A 20,257-nucleotide genomic window follows, 5' to 3' on the forward strand; every position below is an offset into this window, starting at 1 on the left:
GCTCCAAAGGTGAATGGTGCCTCTGGGGCTGGCCAGGGGGTGCTGGTTGCCAGTAGCTGAGGCGGCCTTGAAGTAAGCAAGTAAGTGGGTGAGGGAGCCCAGCCAGCCAGTCCACCAGCCCTTGCTGTTGGGAATGGACAAATGGGAGGCTGGGCTAGCGGGGGGTGCACTGGCTTTTCTTGTGCTTGCTATGTAATGCCTGCCTGGGAGCTGAGTGCCCAGGGCTGAAGGGGAACCTTTCTGCTAAGCAGACCCAGCTGCACCCACTGCTGCCTCCCATGGTAAGGTGCTGGCCTCATGTTCACCTTTGGCCAGTCTCTGTTGGGCCACTAAGGCTGGGGGCATCCTCTTTCCAGGCCCCTGTGAGGCAGTGTGAGGAGGCACCTCTCTTTGAGGCAAGTGAGGAGACCAGGGGCGGCAGCAGCAGCTGCCCAGAGGAATCCCAAGGAAAAGGGAGAGGAGAGGAGGCTGAAGGAACACTCCACAATGGAGGGTGTTCAAAAAAGGGTGAGGCACTGCTAGCTCTGCAGGCAAGGGGTGACATAACTGGGCACCGGAGCCCCACAAGGCTGCTGCAGAAAGATTGCAGCTGGTCAAGGGAGATATGGATTCAAAAAGGTTGAAAACCTCTGAGCTATGCTGTTAAGGAGATCCAGGGGAGATGCTTCTGTCTGAATGCCCAGAAGGGGGCTGGTGGGCCAAGATGGTGCTCACAACGAGTCACCCCAATTTGATGTATGCCATGGGGCGATTTTTCATCTTGGTTAATCTTGCCAAAAAATAAACCAGCAGCTACTGGATATGCACCCAACGCCTGCACCAAAACCTGCTGACACCTGTAATAAATAAAGCTGTAGCCCTTTTTATCCCCCAAATGCTTGCAGCTTCACCATCCCTTGGCCCCAACTGCCTGTGGCTTCACTGCACCTGGAACAGCAAATCCATATTGCTTATGCCACGTTTGCCTTATTGCTGCTTCATGGGCTCATCCATGAGTCCATTAATGTCTAATCACATCTCTCCAGAGTTTCGAACTGGTGACTTGGTGCATGCACAGAACATGCCTCATCCAGAGAGCTTCCTAACTGGAGAACCTGGTGATTGGTCCTGGGACCTTGAACATGGGGGGGGGGGAGCGTGTGCTCCTCTGAGGTTATTTATGGAGCTGAACTGAGTGCTCTAATGTGAGCACAGGAATGCACTGAAAGACAAACCAGCAGAGTTTGCTCTTTTTGAAACAATATGCCGTCCTTTGGAACTCGCACTTCCCCAAATACTGAAATGCTGTTCTCCAGCTAAGCGAAGTGATTGAACATTCATATATTGAAGTGTGCATATAAATGCATATATTAGTGAAAACAACATACCAAAATGCATTGTATCAGAGAAAGGTGTGTACAAAAATGTGCGTATCAGGAGAAATTCGCACTAAAGTGCTGATAAATCTTCACGAGGACTGAAGAAACTGTTGTGGGAATGTGAAGAATTAAAGTTTCAAGAGATGAGAACTGGGGAGAAATCAAAACGACCAATTCACTCATCCCTGAAATCTTCGCTAAACGTCCTTTGCATTCAAGTGGATTTGTTATTTCTGCTAGAAGCGCGTAGTGATGGTGGCTTCTTTCATTTGGCCATCTTCTTTCTGCACAGGTCCATTTTCAAAGCTACTGTTGACAACCTCGTTGGACCTAATGAAAGGGAATATAAATAAACATGACATAAAGTAGCCCCCTATTGCCCACTAGCCTCATCTCCACCTCTGTCATCTCTTCCTTGGAGACTTCCAAGCTGTCATCCATCTGTAGTTACCTGGGGTGAGCAGAAACCATCCTGGCTTCTGATTGGATCCCAAAATGTCCCCTTTTTTGTCCCGTGCTCTTGTGCAAATCAGCAGTCTTGTGCCAGAGCGCCGGACCAAAAGGTGCTCATTTTTTGCTCCGGCGCAAGACCAAAAGGATAAGCATTCCAATTTTTATCAGCAGGATGTCGGAGGGGATGACATAGCTAAGCCTGGCAGTACAGCTTACTCCATGGTGTTAACCCCTTCATACATTAATTAGACTTAAGCATGTTGGTTATATGAAACTTGTCACCCCACAATTAGCAATCACATTGTGTGTGTTTTTAAACTATGTAGCAGGTTTGATCACCATATGGGACAGTTGCATATTCCTGCATTGCAGAGGGTTGGACTAGATGATCCTCAGGGTCCCTTCCAACTCTATGATTCTATTCCAAAAGAAGGGGATTGTTATCAAGATCAGAGTGCATGGAGTGAAGAATGCTTTTTCTCCTCTGCCTCCAAGAAATTCCCCCCTCTATGGCAACCAAATCCTCCCTACCCCAAACCCCTGAACACTATTGCTAACTTAAGCCACCCTAGCATTTTCTGAAAGCTAATTTGCTTTCAGTGGGGGGCAAATTTCACAAAGATTGTGGCTTGGGAAGAGACGCTTAAGCTGCAATCCCAGCAACAACTATGGCAGGAACCTGGTGCTAAATTTTCCAAAACACATTCATCATGAATGTTGTCATATGTAGTTAGGCCTTTATATTCTGGAGAAAAGTCCATAGTCCTCGGTGGACTTACTTCTCCCCAAAAGAGGGGCAGTGTTTTACCAGGACTTAACACAATTGGGGGGGGGGGGGGCAGAATGGAGCAGTCTGAGGACATGCAATGTACAAAATGTGAACTTATTATATTTCTAGAATCCCATGCAACTCACCTCTGGCTTGCTGGGGATTCTCCTATGTCATCCTGAAGATCTTGGTTCTGTGTCTCAGGAAGAAAAAAGCAGAGGATTCCCGCAGACAGTGCTGTGCCTCCAAGTATCACCATGGGAATAGCAGGGTGATATTTGTCCAGGAGAACCACCAGTGGGGCAAGGATGCCGCCTACTCTGCCAACCACGGAGCACAAGCCTAAACTGCTTTGCCTGGTGGAAGTAGCAAAACACAGAGAGTGATGCCTGAAAGGAGGCACAGACAGATGTGCCCTGCCAGGGGCAAGCTTCCAGAAGCAAATCAGCCACACCATGCAGTAAACAATTACACAACAGGAAGGAAAGGACAAATATCTCAGTTTTGGTATCTCTAATGTTTTCAGGGGTTTTTCAGTCTTAAATGCAGTTCACCACATTTCTGCAGCAGTTCATGATTTCGTCCTTTTACACAAACATTATAAGTATGCAATTTTGCCTATTGCACCAATTTTTGCAGTCAATTTTGCCAAACACAATGCATTTAAAATATGTTGTTTTCGTGAATATATGTAGCTGTGTACATTAGATGGTGTTCAACTATGCTTTACTCAGAACAGACTCATTGAAATCAATGAACATGCCTAAAGTTGGGCTCATTCATTTCATTGCTAACTGCTCTCTTGGGCAAGCATTTTGGTAAAAGGGTTTACCTTCCTTGGACTGAGGCCCCTAGCCTGAGGGCAACCCTTGGGGCACAACACAATGCTTCCCTTTATTTTGCTTCGGAAGATCATTGGGGTCAGGTCCAACACAAAGGTTGACAAGATATACTGTCAATGTCCTGCACTTATTTATAGCACAATATGTGGAGGATTCATATCTCAGAATTTTCAGAATATGCTTTGTACACTGAAGACCCCAGAGTTCAGGCACTTAAATCTTTTGTTTACGATACCATCGTCATAAACTTTCATCATAAACTTTTTATTGCACAAGCCAAAAGGCCATGGGCATCACCCCAAAACACCAAGAACCACTACATATACAGTAAAACCACAGTCAAATCTACTAGAATTCTTTGTTACATAGAATAAAAGATAGTTCTCATGCAAAATGTACAGATTAAATCCCCCTTTGTTGTCATTACGCCTGTGGACAAAACAGCCCAGGTAAAGCTGAAAGTGGAAATTCATTTTCTAAGCCCCAACACCCAAGAGATCCTCACCTGATAACTGTGGGAAAGATTTCAGCAGAAAACACATAGGTGGTTGAAAAGGAGGCAGCCAAGGCAGACTTGCCAATAACAGCCAGCACCGTCACAGTCACAGGGAAGTCTGGGCAAAGACAGGCAAGTGAGGTTAGAATTTAGACCACAAAAAAATCAAGGTAAGGCATTGTTGAAAGACCACAGCCCTAGCAAAATGTCTAATCCAGTTCTGAAATGTCACCTGTGGTCCTACAGAAATCCGGAAATATTGTCACCACAAATCTATGAGTAGCTAGAATGGTTTCTGGGGCCATTTGGGGAGAAGACTGACAGTATTAGAGCACTTGCTTTGCTTGTAGAAGCTCTCAGGTTCAATTTCTCCATTTTGGAGAATCTAGTGGTGTAGGAAGTGATGCAGAAGAACCTCTTCTGTGACCTGGAGAGATGCCATCAGTCGCTAATACTGGGCTAGAGATTGCTGTGTCATCACATAATGCTAAGCCATCATTTGCTTTTATTTATTTTTATTTCTGTATATAGTCCATATTTCAGGTCACCTTCTCACAGTCTTCCCCTGATAAGATTTCCAGACCCTCCAAATGTCCCTATTATCCAGAGACAGTCCTAGATTTACAGAAGCCATTGCAGTTTTTGCTTTGATCCTGGAATGTCACACTTTTCCTTGGAATGTTCCCAGTGCTTTTCTTCTGGGGGGGACGCAGGGGTACACATACCCCTAAATATTTTGTGAATATAACTTTGGCCTGATTGTGGGGCAGTATCTCAATATGAGTAGGAAAATGAGAGTACCCCTAAACATTTTTTTAAAGAAAAAAAAAGCACTGGGTGTTCCTATTTTCATTGGAGAAATGTTGGAGGCCATGGGTTTCTATTTAAATTTTAGTAACTGTTTCTAGATTTGCAAGCATACCTATATACTGGCAAATGTAATTATGCAAACCTGTGGCCTGTTTGTTTTTCAGAACTTAGTCACTTGAGAATCTCAGTGGAAAGGAGGAAGTGAGAGGACAGAAATGGGGAAAGGAACATGTTTTTCTTATTATTAAAAAGTAGTTCAAAAAAAATGTTCTTCTCATTATAGGGGATTGGAATGCTAAAGTAGGGAGTCAAGAGATAAAAGGAACAACTGGCAAGTTTGGCCTTGGAGTTCAAAATGAAGCAGGGCAAAGGCTAATAGAGTTCTGTCAAGAGAACAAGCTGGTCATCACAAACACTCTTTTCCAACAACACAAGAGACGACTCTACACATGGACATCACCAGATGGGCAACATCGAAATCAGATTGATTATATTATCTGCAGCCAAAGATGGAGAAGCTCTATACACTCAGCAAAAACAAGACCTGGAGCTGACTGTGGCTCAGATCATCAGCTTCTTATAGCAAAATTCCAGCTTAAACTGAAGAAAGTAGGAAAACCCACTGGGCCAGTAAGATACAATCTAAATCAAATTCTTTATGAATACACAGTTGAAGTGAAGAACAGGTTCAAGGATTTAGATTTGGTGGATAGAGTGCCTGAAGAACTGTGGATGGAGGCTCGTAACATTATACAGGAGACAGCAACGAAAACCATCCCAATGAAAAAGAAATGCAAGAAAGCAAAGTGGCTGTCCAATGAGGCCTTACAAATAGCGGGGGAGAGAAGACAAGCAAAATGCGAGGGAGATCAGGAAAGATACAGGAAATTGAATGCAGATTTCCAAAGAATAGCGAGGAGAGACAAGAGGGCCTTTCTAAATGAGCAATGCAAAGAAATAGAGGAAAATAACAGAATGGGAAAAACCAGAGATTTGTTCAAGAAAATTGGAGATATGAAAGGAACATTTCGTACAAAGATTACCACAATTAAGGACAAAAGTGGAAAGGACCTAACAGAAGCAGAAGACATCAAGAAGAGGTGGCAAGAATACACAGAGGAATTATACCAGAAAGATATGGAGGTCTCATACACCCCAGGTAATGTGGTTGCTGGCCTTGAGCCAGACATCCTGGAGAGTGAAGTCAAATGGGCCTTAGAAAGCCTTGCTAACAACAAGGCCAGTAGAAGTGATGTTATTCCAGCTGAACTATTTAAAATTTTAAAAGACTCAATATGCCAGCAAGTTTGGAAAACTCAGCAGTGGCCAGAGGATTGGAGAAGATCAGTCTACATCCCAATCCCAAAGAAGGGCAGTGCCAAAGAATGCTCCAACTACCACACAATTGCACTCATTTCACACGCTAGCAAGGTTATGCTTAAAATTCTACAAGGCAGGCTTAAGCAGTATGTGGACCAAGAACTCCCAGAAGTGCAAGCTGGATTTCGAAGGGGCAGAGGAACCAGAGACCAAAGTGCAAACATGCGCTGGATTATGGAGAAAGCTAGAGAGTTCCAGAAAAACATCTACTTCTGCTTCATTGACTACGCCAAAGCATTTGACTGTGTCGACCACAGCAAACTATGGCAAGTTCTTAAAGAAATGGGAGTGCCGGATCACCTCATTTGTCTCCTGTTAGAAGCTACAGTTAGAACTGGATATGGAACAACTGATTGGTTCAAAATTGGGAAAGGAATACGACAAGGCTGTATATTGTCTCCCTGCTTATTTAACTTATCTGCAGAATTCATCATGCGAAAGGCTGGACTGGATGAATCCCAAACCGGAATTAAGATTGCCGGAAAAAATATCAACAACCTTAGATATGCTGATGATACTACCTTGATGGCAGAAAGTGAGGAGGAATTAAAGAACCTTTTAATGAGGGTGAAAGAGGAGAGCGCAAAATATGGTCTGTAGCTCAACATCAAAAAAACTAAGATCATGGCCACTGGTCCCAACACCTCCTGGCAAATAGAAGGGGAAGAAATGGAGGCAGTGAGAGATTTCACTTTCTTGGGTTCCATGATCACTGCAGATGGTGACAGCAGTCACGAAATTAGAAGATGCCTGCTTCTTGGGAGAAAAGCAATGACAAACCTAGACAGCATCTTAAAAAGCAAAGACATCACCTTGCCGACAAAGGTCCGTATAGTTAAAGCTATGGTTTTCCCAGTAGTAATGTACGGAAGTGAGAGCTGGACCATAAAGGAGGCTGATCACCGAAGAATTGATGCTTTTGAATTATGGTGCTGGAGGAGACTCTTGAGAGTCCCATGGACTGCAAGGAGATCAAACCTATCCATTCTCAAAGAAATCAGCCCTGAGCGCTCACTAGAAGGACAGATCCTGAAGTTGAGGCTCCAGTACTTTGGCCACCTCATGAGAAGAGAAGACTCCCTAGAAAAGACCCTGATGTTGGGAAAGATGGAGGGCACAAGGAGAAGGGGACGACAGAGGATGAGATGGTTGGACAGTGTTCTCGAAGCTACTAACATGAGTTTGGCCAAACTGCGAGAGGCGGTGAAGGATAGGCGTGCCTGGCGTGCTCTGGTCCATGGGGTCACGAAGAGTTGGACACGAGTGAACGACTGAACAACAACAACAAAGTTCAAAAAAGAAGCAAGGGGCAGAAGATCAGGTCCCCAGTGCAAAAGACCCAGGGCTCAGGCCTTATAGCTCCCTTTAACTCCCAACAGTGCTTGCCTGTTGTGTCCTCTCTATGAAGAAAGAGACAAAGGGGTAAACACTCTGCGCAAACATGAGACGAGTTCTGGGAATACACAGGCACATCTGTGTCTTTCTGAAGCAGTTCTGTATAGCCAGAGGCCTTTGGGTCACATCTTACATTGGAGATGGGGAACCTGTGGCCCACCAGATGTTGAACTTCACTCCCATCCCAGCCAAGATGGCCAATGCTCAGGAATGATGAGCAGTTGAAATCCAGCAACATCTGGAAGGCTGCAGGTTCCCCTTGCCTGCCTTGCAGCTTGCCTTCCAGGTTTTCTCTTTCAAGCGGCTTTTTTACCTGTTGGAATAGCAGGGATGATCAAGCACATGACTCCACCTAGGAAAAGCCAAGCAGCCTGGCATTTCTTCCTCCCCATCCACTGGAGGAGGAAGATACAGGAGGCTCGAGATGGTATTTCCACAGCTCCAAACACAAGCTGGGTCATGTAGATGTCCAAGCCAAAATCCCCAACCTGGTGGCTCACTCCATAATACACAAGACTGTCTGCAAACCTGAGAACAAAGCAAGAAATTGCTATTCATTCTGCATTTTTTACTATTGTTCATTTTAATTCCTGGCTCACACAAGCCCACCACTAAACCTCAGTGCTGGTTAGAACCAGGGTGCTGCATGTGATGCAGTTCTGCAATGCCCCAGAACTGGATGCAGAATTCAGCTTCCTCAGAGTCTAAATTATCATTTTAAATGGACTTCCGGCGGCGACGCCATTGCGGGTGGTCGTGGGCTGCTTCGGCTGCGAAGCACCCAGTCCATCCCGGGGGTTAGGAGCCCTGCTACCGCAAAGCGGGGCTCCGGTTGGGGTGCGGGAAGAGCGTCCCGCACCCTGGGCTCCCCGGCTGTGCCCGTTGTGGCTCCGAACCCTTCCCCCGCTCCCCCTGTAAAGGGGGAGTGGGGGTGAAGGGACGACGGAGCCGGGCTATAGGGGACATGCCCCAACCGGGATGTAAATGCGGCGACAAAGCCTGTGATGAGCGTCTAAGTTCTACCTGTCTTTAACGAGCTGATAAGAACCCAGTGGCTGTGAGTATTTGATTGACTCTTTGTATTCTTGGAACGACCTGGGGGAAAGAAGAAAGGCAGCCCGCCTCCCTCCCTTCGGGAGTTGAAAGAAATTAACCGTTTAAGTGACTGCTGCTACAACAATCGATAGAAAGTATCTGGAATTTGAAAACTGAGACTGCTGAGATTTCCCTTCGGGGGTTAACTGGGGAAAAAATATCTCCATTTGAAGTTTTGGTCTTTATACTCCGGCTTCGGAGAAATGGCGACGACTTGGACTGTCGTGGGAAAAAATTGAAACAAAGGAAGGAAGAGACAGGAACTGAAATCTGACACTCACCCTCCCTTCTAAAATGCTGGATTTTGTGTTCGCACTCGTATTGAACTCTGGTTTAAAGGATGAGGAAATGCTCACTGTCTTGAAGCTGGAACTGCTTAATCGGAAACTGCAAGTTTTGAGTGGAATTATAAATAAAAAGGACTCACTTTCCACAGAGGAGGCTTTTCAAAAGCTTTATACAATGGAATCAAACCTTGGCAAAGAGCTAGGAGGGGTGCTTGAAGGATGGTCCGAAATGGCTGGGCAACTCCGGGAAAAGGAACCGATTTCTGGGGGTGGCAGCCCTGGAACGGGAAAATTTATAATATCCAGACTCCGAGGTGGCAGCTCGGGGGCAAGGGACATGGAATTAAGATTTCTACAAGAAGAAGAAGTATGGCACAAAGGTACGGAGGAGCCCAGAAAGGAAGTGATGAACACCCTGAAGCTCGATGCCAGGTTTGTTGTGAATGCCTGGATCTGTGGACACTCAGAAGAAGATAATTGGAGATCCGGTTCTGGTGAAAGACAGAAAAAGACAATGGACAGAGGGGGAGTGGGTTGAAGTATTAAATGTATAATCCAAATGGTCTGTCATGGTATCCGAAATTGGAGTGTGAAGTCTGTTAATTATAAGTTTATTTTAAATAAGTAAGGAGATATTGGTTCTTAAGTCAAAAGCAGCATGATAAAGGATAGAAGAAATAAGTTTAGTTATAAGAATATATGGTTAAGATTTAGGTTATAATAAAAAGATCAAGATAATTGTGTTATTTTTAAGTAAAGTTAAATTTTTTTATAGAGAAAAGTTGTTAAGGAAATAGTATACTGATTTAAAACCGAAGGTGAAAAGGCGGGGGAAGTCAAACGTCAAGATTCAGAAGTAGAAATTTTTTTTTTTTTGTAAGATATACAAATAAGAAGAAGAATCCTGACATTATGTGTATTTGTATTTGTTCTTGTATTTGTAGGTGTGGGGTTGGGTTTGTGTTATATTATGAAAATGCTAATAAATTCTGTTTAAAAAAAAAATATCATTTTAAATCCTAGTCCTCATGGATGTGAAACATTATAGGCAGCGTTTGAAGTCTCTGAAGAAACCAACTCTAGTGTTTTTTGCTGCCTCGGACTAACACAGCTGCCTCTTGGAAACTATAGTGAAACAACAACAAAACAGGTGGTGTCAATGTGTGTCATGAAGACTGATAAAAACAGCCTAACAACTATTCATCTGGGACACAGCAAAAGCATTTTGCCCATTCCCCAAAACATTCCTTTGTTCTATTTGACCGAGAGCTGTGTGTGCAGCTACCTAGATGTAGATCTCAATGGCTGCATTCTGTCACACAGCCCTGCCTGAACCTTGCAGTCATTTGCAAAGGTGCTTCTTCCTGGACCACCATCATCCAAAGATGGTGACTTGAAAAAGGATCACCTCAGAGGCATCGTATTCGCAGAACATGCGCTCCAGAAGCAGGCCTGCACAACACCAACTCTGATGTCATTCTGGCACCTGGCAAAGACCTTTGTTTGACAAGTGGGTATGGTTTTCGTTCCATCCATTCCACTGATTTTTGTGTTTTCCTTGCTGCTTACCGCTCTTTTGTTTATTTGACAATTCTTGATAATTGCAGCGTGTGTGCTATGCTTTCATTGTCAGCCACCCTGGAAGTGTGACATTAAAATATTTTAATTAATAAAAAATAATTCTCAGTGTAGCAACCAAGGGTAAGAGAAAAGTCCTGCCTTAGACCATACAGAGGTCAGAGGTTTAGCCATAAGTTGCTGGTTGTGCTCATTTTATACATGAAGAAACAGTAACAAGGAAGTTTAAACAACTGATGTCTTTCCACACACAAAACTGAAGCCTCATAAATATTATATATTGGTTGCTGAATTAATGTACTTCGGAATTCTTACCAGACTATGGCCATGATTAAAGTCAGAATCCTTAGACGTGGCTTCTTGCAAAGATCCAGGATATTCCCGGATTTCACCTTCTCTTCTGGAGCCAGCTTCAAAATGCGCAAGACAAGACAAGACAGACACAGAACATCAAAGGACAGCTTTCCCCAACCTGGTGCCCTCCAGTGGCTTTGAACACCCATCAGACCCATCTGCCAGGGCAGCTGTGCTGGCTTGGCCTGATGGGAGTTTTAGTCTAAAACAACCTGAGTGTCAGGTGGGTTAGCAAGTTGAACTAAGACTGGAGAGATTCCACTCAGCTTCGAGTCATCTCTCCACCTGCCCAAATCTCACAGGCCTGTAAGGAGGCTAAAGCAGGGAATGGGGAACCTGTGGTCCTCCAGATGTTTTTGAACTGTAACTCATGTAATTCCCCAGCCATTGATTATGCTCACTGAGGGTGATGGGAGCTGCAGTTGCACAACATCTGGAGAACGTTTCCCACACGGTGTAAGCTGTCCTTCTTACCTCCTTGGAGGAAGGGTGGGATATGCATTTTGTAGTAAATAAAATAAAATGAGTTTGGAGGGACAGGCTAACAGCTTAATAAGGGATGCTTGAGGTGGATATGCAACAGATTCTTTTAAAAATTCTAATGCAGCATGAGAGACTAGAGTATTGGATTGATTTGATTTATTGTATTTCTATGCTGCTTTTCCTTCAAATGAATCCCAGTGCATAAATCATATAAAATAATTAATAATCAACAAAACATAATCTTTCAATCCATTCAGTTCATTTTCAATTATCTTGTTTTCCCTTCCCCTTGTACCTTCATTGTTTCTCTATATCCTCCCCAAACATTTACAGAAAATGAGCAATAGAAATCCCAGGCTTTGCTACCTGGTTGAGTAGTTCCTCTGAGATAGTTTGTTTGTTAATGGAAGCAGCCTTTCGAAGCACCTTTTTGGCTTCCTCGACCTTCCCTTTTGTCACAAGCCATCGGGCAGACTTGGGAAGAACCCTGAAAAAGACAGGAATTTGTGAAGCATGGGTGGGAGTCAATGAAACCAACAGTAGGTGGAGCAAGAGCCAATGGCAGGGCAGGGCCAACTGATTCTAGTTGTGGGCTTGTCCACACTTCTGCTTGTCCTTTGCCTAGAGAGCACAGGTACATGCTCCATAGTGTTCCATGCAGGGCTGGATTTAGGTCAGATGAGGCTCTAAGCTACTGTAGGTAATGGGTGCCCTTTATATGTCCTGCTGTCCTTTGTCAACAACAAATTGTCACTGTTTTTAGGGAGCAGGCTAGCAGGCGGGGCCCATTACGTACATCATAGGAGCCTACACAACACAAAACACTGCTGCTGTATGTAGGCTTTATTTTATCTTATATTTTGGAAATGTACATCGTTGTTTTTTTTCCTTTATTTTTTTGGGGGGGAACCCCAAGAGAGTGGGGCCCTAAGCAATAGCTTGTTTAGCTTATACGCAAATCTGGCACTGGTCCCATGCTTTTTAGGTAGCTTTGCCCTTGTCCCGCTATTTCCCCTGGGAAAATCCGCTCTTTAGGAATAAATCAGAGCAAATGTCAATCAGGAAAAAACTCGCTTCATGTTTGCTTTGATTCAGTGGTAAAAATCGAGTTTCCCCAGGGGGGAACAGCAGGGCAAGGGCAAGTCTGGGTGAGTCCCGTATCTTCATTCTCCTCCCTGCTGAGTTATACAAGGGATAATGCTGAGACTAAGAAGCTGGCAAGCAGTGTCATCTCGCAAGAAAGAAGGCAGGTGGGAGCCATCTGAGGGCAGATTGAGATTGCTGGTGTTGTGCCCCATTCACCCTAATGAAGCAGTCTCCTGGGTTGTTGCACAACAGTTCTCATTCAGTTGCAGTACAACCAAAAAGGAGTTCCCACAATAAACCTGTGGGAGGTTGCAGTCAACCCTAAGTATGCATGACTGCTAGTTAGTGTATGAAGGGGTTAAGGACCATAGAGTTGTATTCCTAGATAGACTCAGGTCTCAGTCCATCATGTAACCAATGAAGGAGGATATGTGTGGAAGCTTGCTACCAAACTTACAGTATGTCTTTGGAACAATATTCTGTCTTTTCTACTGAAGAGCATTTTGCCTGTATTATCCTTGCTGCTGTATGGAACAATGCATTACTGAGACCTTGAATCTGTAAGTAAATCTTTTAAAAATGACTTAACAGTGTGTGATCTCCTCATTGCAAGAGGGGTAGGAAGTGGTCAACTGCTGTGTACAGCTGAATGGCATAAAAAGGTATAACAACCTATATTCCTAATGCTATACTGATGCTTGATGTTTGTGAGTTCAGTCTCTGCTACTGGGGCTCTCTCCCTGCAGGAGAGTGTACAAAGTCCCATGTTTTGAATCCAAGCATCCAGCCAGTTGTTTTGTTGATCACCCACACTAGTGGGTCCACGGGGATTCACATCTTTTCTCTCAGATCTTAACTCAGGGGCAGCTTGGGTGAGAGGTACTCCTTCAAGTATTTTGGTCCCAAGCTAAATAGAGCTTTATCTTGGTCCCTGGCAGATCATAAAATATGACAGATCTTAAAACACAGGGTGGTTATGAGCCTATGCTACTGTTACTCTTAATGATATAGCATGCTGTATTATTTTACACACAGCCCCATTATGCTCATTTCTGGTTCTTGTGCATATTTACCATATGTAAAAAAAGAGGGCAAATGCTGGAGCAGAGCCAGCAAACTGGTAGTTTCTCCATTCACGGATCGAGTATGCCAAACCAGCCAAGGCCATCTGCCCAACGCCTTGGAAGCAGTAGCTGATGATCATTGCAAGTGGGCGATAGGAAGGCCCAACCCACTCCGAAGCTAAAAGGGTTCAAGTTACAATCAGTATCTGAAAAAGACTCTGTCATTGTCAGTCACTCACATTTTAAAAAAAATCTTTTAACCACCCAGCTTTATTATCAGCTATTTTTAAATAACAGTGGATTAATGTGATGGTGCCAAGGAGGAGGATGGAAAGCTTGCAGCTGCTACTGATTATTTGAATTGGGTCCCCAGTTTGTGAGACACAAAGACACAAATCATGTCGATCAGACTTCACCTAAAGTACCTGGCACAGCCTGGCTCTTTCCTTAACTAGGCAGGTGTTGTGCTCTCCATCCAACAGACACACTAGGCTCCATCTGTCCCCCAAACAGTCTTTACCCTACCTCAGCCCCCTTGCAAATTGGCATCTAAAGTGTCCAAACAAGTGGGCCGCCTCTGCATCTCATTTCATGGTTGGGATGCTTCCATACAGAACAATGACACTGTACCTCAACAGGGCCAGATTTAGGTTTGATGAGGCCCTAAGCTACTGAAGGTAATGGGGCCCTTTATATGACTGGCTGTCCTTTGTCAACAACAAATTGTTGCTTTTTTGTGTTGAATATATGCTATATGGTAATTTATCGACCTAAGAGGTATCTAAACACATTTGCACATGTTGCCATGCAACCAGTCCATGCAGAATGTAGGCACCCTATATATAGAAATGAGCAAACCAGTGATATTTTAGGGAGCAGGCTAGCAGGCGGGGCCCATTACTTACATCATAGGAGCCTACACAACACCAAACACTGTTGCTATATGTAGGTTTTATTTTATTTGTTTTTTATCTTATATTTTGGAAATGTACATCTAGTTTTTTTCCTTTAATTTTTTGGGGGGCCCCAAGAGAGTGGGGCCCTAAGCTATAGCTTGTTTAGCTCATATGTAAATCCGGCACTGTACCCCTACATTCACCTTTAAACAGTGTTACCTTGAGAGAAGATATATCTACCAGTATTTGGGGAGGGCGATATATTTTTTTAAAGCAAGTTGTGCAGGTTGGATAGAGTAAGGCAGTGCCCCCAACCCTACAGAAGTTTTGGGCTATAACTTGCACTGCCCCCAGCCAACAAAACTGTTGTGGTGCAAAATATCTCGAGGATACCAGTTGTGGAAAGATGGGAGTATGATTCTTTTGACAAGCAAGGCCTAAACCTCCCCAGAGAAGCGGAAGTGTCTCACTTAAAGCGGACAAGCTGATGCTGATCCCAGAAAAAGCGGCGCCCACGATGAATCTCAGGGCGAGGTAGACATAGAAATTTGGAGAAAATCCTGCCCCAATACCAGAGAATCCCATGAAGAAGAGGCTGAACAGGATCATCTGGTGACTTCCAATCCTGGAGGAGAGAAATGCAATACAAGATGGGTGAATCTGCAAAGGGGCTTTATCCTTGCTTCCGCTTCTACTGTGCCTAGAAACCACAGGTCTGAGTGGTTTCCCCCTTGACCTGCTCCTTTCCAAGGGAAAACCCACTCTTTAGCGACAGATCGGGGGGAAACTGTGCTTCAGGGGAAGCCCAAATTGCTGTTTGCGCTGACTGAGTGCTGCAAAGAGCAGCTTTCCTCGGAGGAAAGCAGGGGGACAAGAGGAAGTGAGGATAAGCCCAGAGTTATTGAATAATAGGAATAGGAATAGGAATAATTTATTATTGGCCAAGTACATTTTCCAACACACTTGGAATTTGTTTCAGCTACATTGCAATGTAAACATACAGACACTGTTCCTCTCACAATACAAAGAAGCAAGGAAACCCCACCCATAATTTACCGCCCCCCCTTCAGCTATACAACTATGAATTTAACAATTTAATGGCACAAGGGAAAAACTATTCTTGTGCCTGGCCGATTTTGTATATGAACTCCTGTAGCGACGTCCAGATGGAAGTAAATCAAGCAGATGATGACCGGGATGTAAAGGATCTGCTACAATTCTCTCTGCTCTCTTCCTAACTCGGGTAGCATAAATTGTCTCTATTGAAGGCAAGCTAACACCAGTTACCCTTTCTGCAATTCTTACAGAATTGTGGGGATGATGATGATTTATAACGTAAGATCTCAGGGCGGTTCACAGCATAAAATACAGGATAAAAAAACAAGTAAATGATTAAAAACAAAACATCAAAACCATGACCCGCCGCCCTTCCCAAAGGCCTCGTTGAAGAGGAATGTTTTCTCCTTGCGCCTAAAAATATATAATGAAGGCACCAGGTGAGCCTCCCTGGGGAGAGCATTCCACAAACAGGGAGCCACCACAGAAAAGGCCCCGTTCTCATGTTGCAACCCTCCGGGCTTCTCAATGAGGAGGCACACAAAGAAGGGCCTCTGGTGAAGATTGCAGAAAAGCCTCTCCCCTTCACCTCCTGAAAATGGAGTGGCCATTTTCTCTCAGCTTCTCCACGACATCTCAAAGTTATACTTACACGTCGCTCAGTGGGCCAAGGACCAGGGCTCCCACAAGACCACCCGCCATGAAAAGAGATTGAGAGACGTCTTTTAAGTTATTTCGGTCACAGACCAAGTTGAACTAAAGAAAAAGAAGAAAAATCCTTGTACTTCGCTCTCCCTACACTGCATTGTGTACAGTAAATCACAAATCTACACTGTTCTTGGTTTTGTTTGGATAGTTTCAGCCTGCTCTTTTTAAAAATGTAACTGTTTCACTTGCTTTCATAATATATGCCATTTTATTGCTGTAACCCGCCCAGGGCCTTATGCTGAAGGATGGACTCAATTTTTGCCCCACTTTGGTCAAGTCCTCTCTCTTACAGAATACCTTCCCTAGTGAGGTGAATCTCCTCACCCTCATTATTAGTGCTGAGGCAGAATTTTAAAACATTCCCGTTAGTTCCAGGCATTTGGTGGTGGAAAGACATTGTTTTCCGCAACTTTGAGAGGGTATTTGGTTTGTGTGGTGTGCCCCCCTTTTAAAAATAATAATAATAATATTGAGTTGTTATTTGCCATCCTGGGCTCCTTTGGGAAGTAGGGCAAGATAATAATAATAATAATAATAATAATAATAATAATAATAATCCCCTCTTTGTGGAAAATTCCAGAATGCTCAAAAAGAATTGTCCCATGTGGAGAGGAGAGACAGAAGAGCCACCATCTTGTTCCAGCTCAAGTGATCTCTCCCTCCCCTAACTGCCACCAAATCTGACTACTGAAACATCATCCTCCCTGAGGGAAGGCGATTTCTAGTTTTTAAAAAGTCTCCCAATTTTTTGCTGTTTTTTTAACACAGTGCTAATGTATGCATATTCCTACATAAGCTGCCTTGCGGGGCTCACTTGAAAAGTGACATGTTAATATCTTCATAAACAAAAACATTTGCTAGTAGCTTTTAGGAGAGCCTCTGAAAACGGGATGTTTCTGCCTCTAATATTCCAAATTTATCTCACGTGGGAATTAGAGAAAAATTAATTAAATTTTCTCGTTACCTCACAGGGGTGTGAAAATGGTTAGAGGACTTCCCCATGACATACAAGGCCTAAAATTTGGTAAATGTGCGATCTGGCATAATCTCCTTATTAAAGGTAATCCTTATTACCATGGTATAAAAACTGTATCCCTGCCAAAAAAGATCACATTATTTTTTACCTCATTAATGCTGAGTTTCCCTCACAAAATGGAGACCAGGGAAACCGGAAGCAGGGAGAATTCCCACAACTACAAAGTATACTTTGGGAATTCAGGCTGAAGCCATTAATTTCTTTAAAAATTATCAACTGACACCTAGACAATTAACAAGCAATTGTCTTTAAAAAACATGGACTATTGACATCCATTGCTGTAAAGTTCTGGGGTGACTATATGACGTCTTTTCCTATCTCTCTCTCTCTGGACTGCTTGAATTATCTCCTTGGTTCAAAATCTGGTTGTTAATAATAATAATAATTTATTATCTCCCATACAGTGGAGTTTCATATTTGCAGAAATCAGATTCGGACAGTAAGAATGGGAATTAAATAACCACATCATCCAACAAGGCTTCAACATCAAAGTGCTTCAAGATAACTGTCTCATGATATGTAACATCTGGATTAAAAGAAGAGGAATGCCACTAATCTATCCGAGCTCCACACTTCGGTACTTTATCATAGGATCACTGGTTTTTTCCCCCAAAAGCATTTCCTGTCCTGTCTGTTCCCCTATCCAGGTTTTTAGTTGTAGGGAGAGCACCAATAAAATCACTTTACAGTTGTCCAGTATGGTTATCAATTGATGTGCGCACATGCACACAAACACTTCAGGAGAGGCAGAACCAAATTATTTAACAAGGGCTGTAAAATACCTCTGTCAGCAACGACGGCTTTGGATCTGTGGGGTACACCCAACCATCTCGGCAGGCTTCTGTGGAATTTAGTCCGTCTTTTATTATTGAATCGATATCGCCTTCCACAGGACTAAACATGGAACATTCCTCAAAAGAGCCGTCTGGTTTCCTGGGAATGGTCAAGTTCAGCTGCTGCTCTTGGGTCAGGTTTTGGGTAATATTAAGGATCCAGTCCGTGTTGCAGTGGTGAGGCACGTCCATGACAATGAACACTTGTCCGAACACGTGAAAGGGAATTAGGAAATTGGGGATGCAGTTCAGCACCACCAGCCATTTCTGAAACCTCCCAAATTCTCCGATCACCTTCAAGATGTCTCCAAATCTGATCATTCTGGGATCTTGGGCAGCCGGTCTGCATGGTTCTCACACCTGGGGACTGAAATTAATCTTTAAACACAATCATGGCTATGGATTAAGTGAATAATTAATCAGGCTTTGGCATCGGATAAACTTAAGGAATATATCCTATCACAGCTACTGCCAAGGCTATAAACATACTTTCTTTCTTATTCTCTTCCTATTCAGTCCTAAGTGTTGTTTTGACTTTAGTATTTCCTCCAATTAAAAAGAAAGTGAGCCTCAAGGCTGTACTGTAACATGTATGGCTGCGTCCACACCAAACATTTAGAGCACTGCAAAGAATTGTGGGAACTGTAGTTTACCCCTAATAATGCTAAAATCCCCAGCACATTTAACAAGTAACATTACCCAGGGTTCTTGGGGTGATGGGAGAGACTCTGCTTTAAATGTATGGTGTGCAGGTATGTAATCTTAGATGAGTTATAGCAACAAGAAGGGGCCATTTAAATATTGTTTGCTGCAGGACAAAGATGAGCGAGGGATATTGGCCTCAGGTCTTTCTTTCTGGCTTGCATTTGGTCCAGCGTCCTGTTCTCACCACTGGGTGCCTCGTCCGCCCTAGTTCAGTCTGTTTGGCCTAGTAGCTGACAGCCTGGAGTCTCTCTGAGCTTGCTATAAAAGGAGGGAGGAAAGTTTGGAGAAGGAAGGACAAGAAACCTAAAGGCCCTGAGGAAAGAGTCAGGGCCTGTTCCTTTATATTTTTCTAAACTGGCACAGAGGTAGCTGGGAATCATCAGCGTAAGAACTTAGCAGAACCAAGGCTGAGCAAGAAGAATAAACACTCAATGGCTGAGAACTGCAGCTGTTTTGAGACTTCATTGCTGGCAGGGAGAAGCACAAACCAAGATCTGCATCTGACACTGAACAGGAATGCTTTTAGTCTGAAGTGGGGGTGCGTCAGGGAGTTGTTAGACTTTTTCTCCTTAAAAAAAAATATTCCTTATGTATTCTCCTGAGTCCATAAACACCCCTAAAAGAATGCCATGTGGCCAGGAGTTGTCCTGTTTCCCCTGCGAGCCAACAGCAGTCCGTACTGAATGTCTGCACTGCAGGCCCTGTTTTGCCTGAAGTGTAAAATGGACCAGCTAAGTTGTGCTTACCAGGCAATCTTGTTGAAAACTGGAGAAGCCCAGTATTGGCAGCACAAATTTGACGAGGCAGCTGAAATAAATAGATTACTTTAAGGATCATATGTGATGGAACCACACCATAATATATCAGTTCCGGCAAACACCATTTGAAGAGACTAGTAACATAGTACGGTGCAAGCTTCAGAGTACGCCTCAACTAGCATCGTTGCCCCTATTTTATACGGTAATCAAAAATGCTGATGTTCCTTACAAGGACTTAAGTAGATTTTTTGATGGCGGTGGCTCATTAGCTGATAAGTGAGCACTTGAAAACTGGTCTCAGGTTAACATTATCCAGGTGGCACACAAACATTTGGCAATTTGATTGAAAAATTAACAGGAATGTAAAAACAGATGGCTCCGACACCTTTTTGTTTTTAGTTATTTCGTATATTAACAGGTATAGTCATATCATAATTACCCCCATCAACCCTTGAAGACCTATGGCTTAATCTGCTGGATTTCACAGTGAACAGCTAAAGTACTATGATTCTGTCCTATGTTGATATTTGTTATTTGTATGTTCAGAAAACCCTTCAATAAAAATATTTACACTTAGGTACCTTTCAGGGACATCCAGTGGCCATTGCAGAAGTGTCACTTAGTTGGAAAGTTAAATTGGATTGTCCTGTTAGTTACGGAATGAATGGCTGACTCCCTTGGAGAAACCACCACTCATCGTACGTAGCTGTCAACCTTTCCCTGTTTTTGTGGGAAATTCCCTTATTATAGCATTGGGAAACAGCAGGGAGGGTTGACAGCTATGCCACTCATATATAGTATGTAAAGAAGGGGCA

The 20,257-nt window shown here is 43.6% G+C and overlaps 1 protein-coding gene across 1 annotated transcript; it reads right to left on the reverse strand.

The window, feature by feature from the left end:
• Positions 1–1,344: 1,344 nt before the first annotated feature.
• Positions 1,345–18,463, reverse strand: LOC117055715 (solute carrier family 22 member 13-like). Its single transcript, XM_033165483.1, has 10 exons — positions 17,929–18,463; positions 16,055–16,158; positions 14,817–14,971; positions 13,460–13,628; positions 11,667–11,787; positions 10,779–10,873; positions 7,817–8,031; positions 3,928–4,036; positions 2,727–2,936; positions 1,345–1,688 (listed from the first exon to the last, which is right to left on the reverse strand). Exons 1-10 carry the CDS (start codon positions 18,298–18,300, stop codon positions 1,595–1,597), a joined length of 1,644 nt encoding a protein of 547 aa, XP_033021374.1. The 5' UTR covers positions 18,301–18,463; the 3' UTR covers positions 1,345–1,594.
• Between the last annotated feature and the right edge of the window lie 1,794 nt (positions 18,464–20,257).

Source organism: Lacerta agilis, chromosome 12, assembly GCF_009819535.1.
Source record: "Lacerta agilis isolate rLacAgi1 chromosome 12, rLacAgi1.pri, whole genome shotgun sequence".
Classification (NCBI taxonomy): domain Eukaryota; kingdom Metazoa; phylum Chordata; class Lepidosauria; order Squamata; family Lacertidae; genus Lacerta; species Lacerta agilis.

Bases quoted from the DNA above. Each gene is read 5' to 3' on its own strand.
- LOC117055715 (XM_033165483.1), bottom strand. From the start codon at position 18,300: ATGATCAGATTTGGAGACATCTTGAAGGTGATCGGAGAATTTGGGAGG. The intron at 11,788-13,459 runs GTAAATATGCAC...TGTCTTTTTCAG, and splicing joins GCCCTCTTTTTTTACATATG to GGTTCTTCCCAAGTCTGCCC. The intron at 10,874-11,666 runs GTAGCAAAGCCT...CGCATTTTGAAG, and splicing joins CAGAGGAACTACTCAACCAG to CTGGCTCCAGAAGAGAAGGT.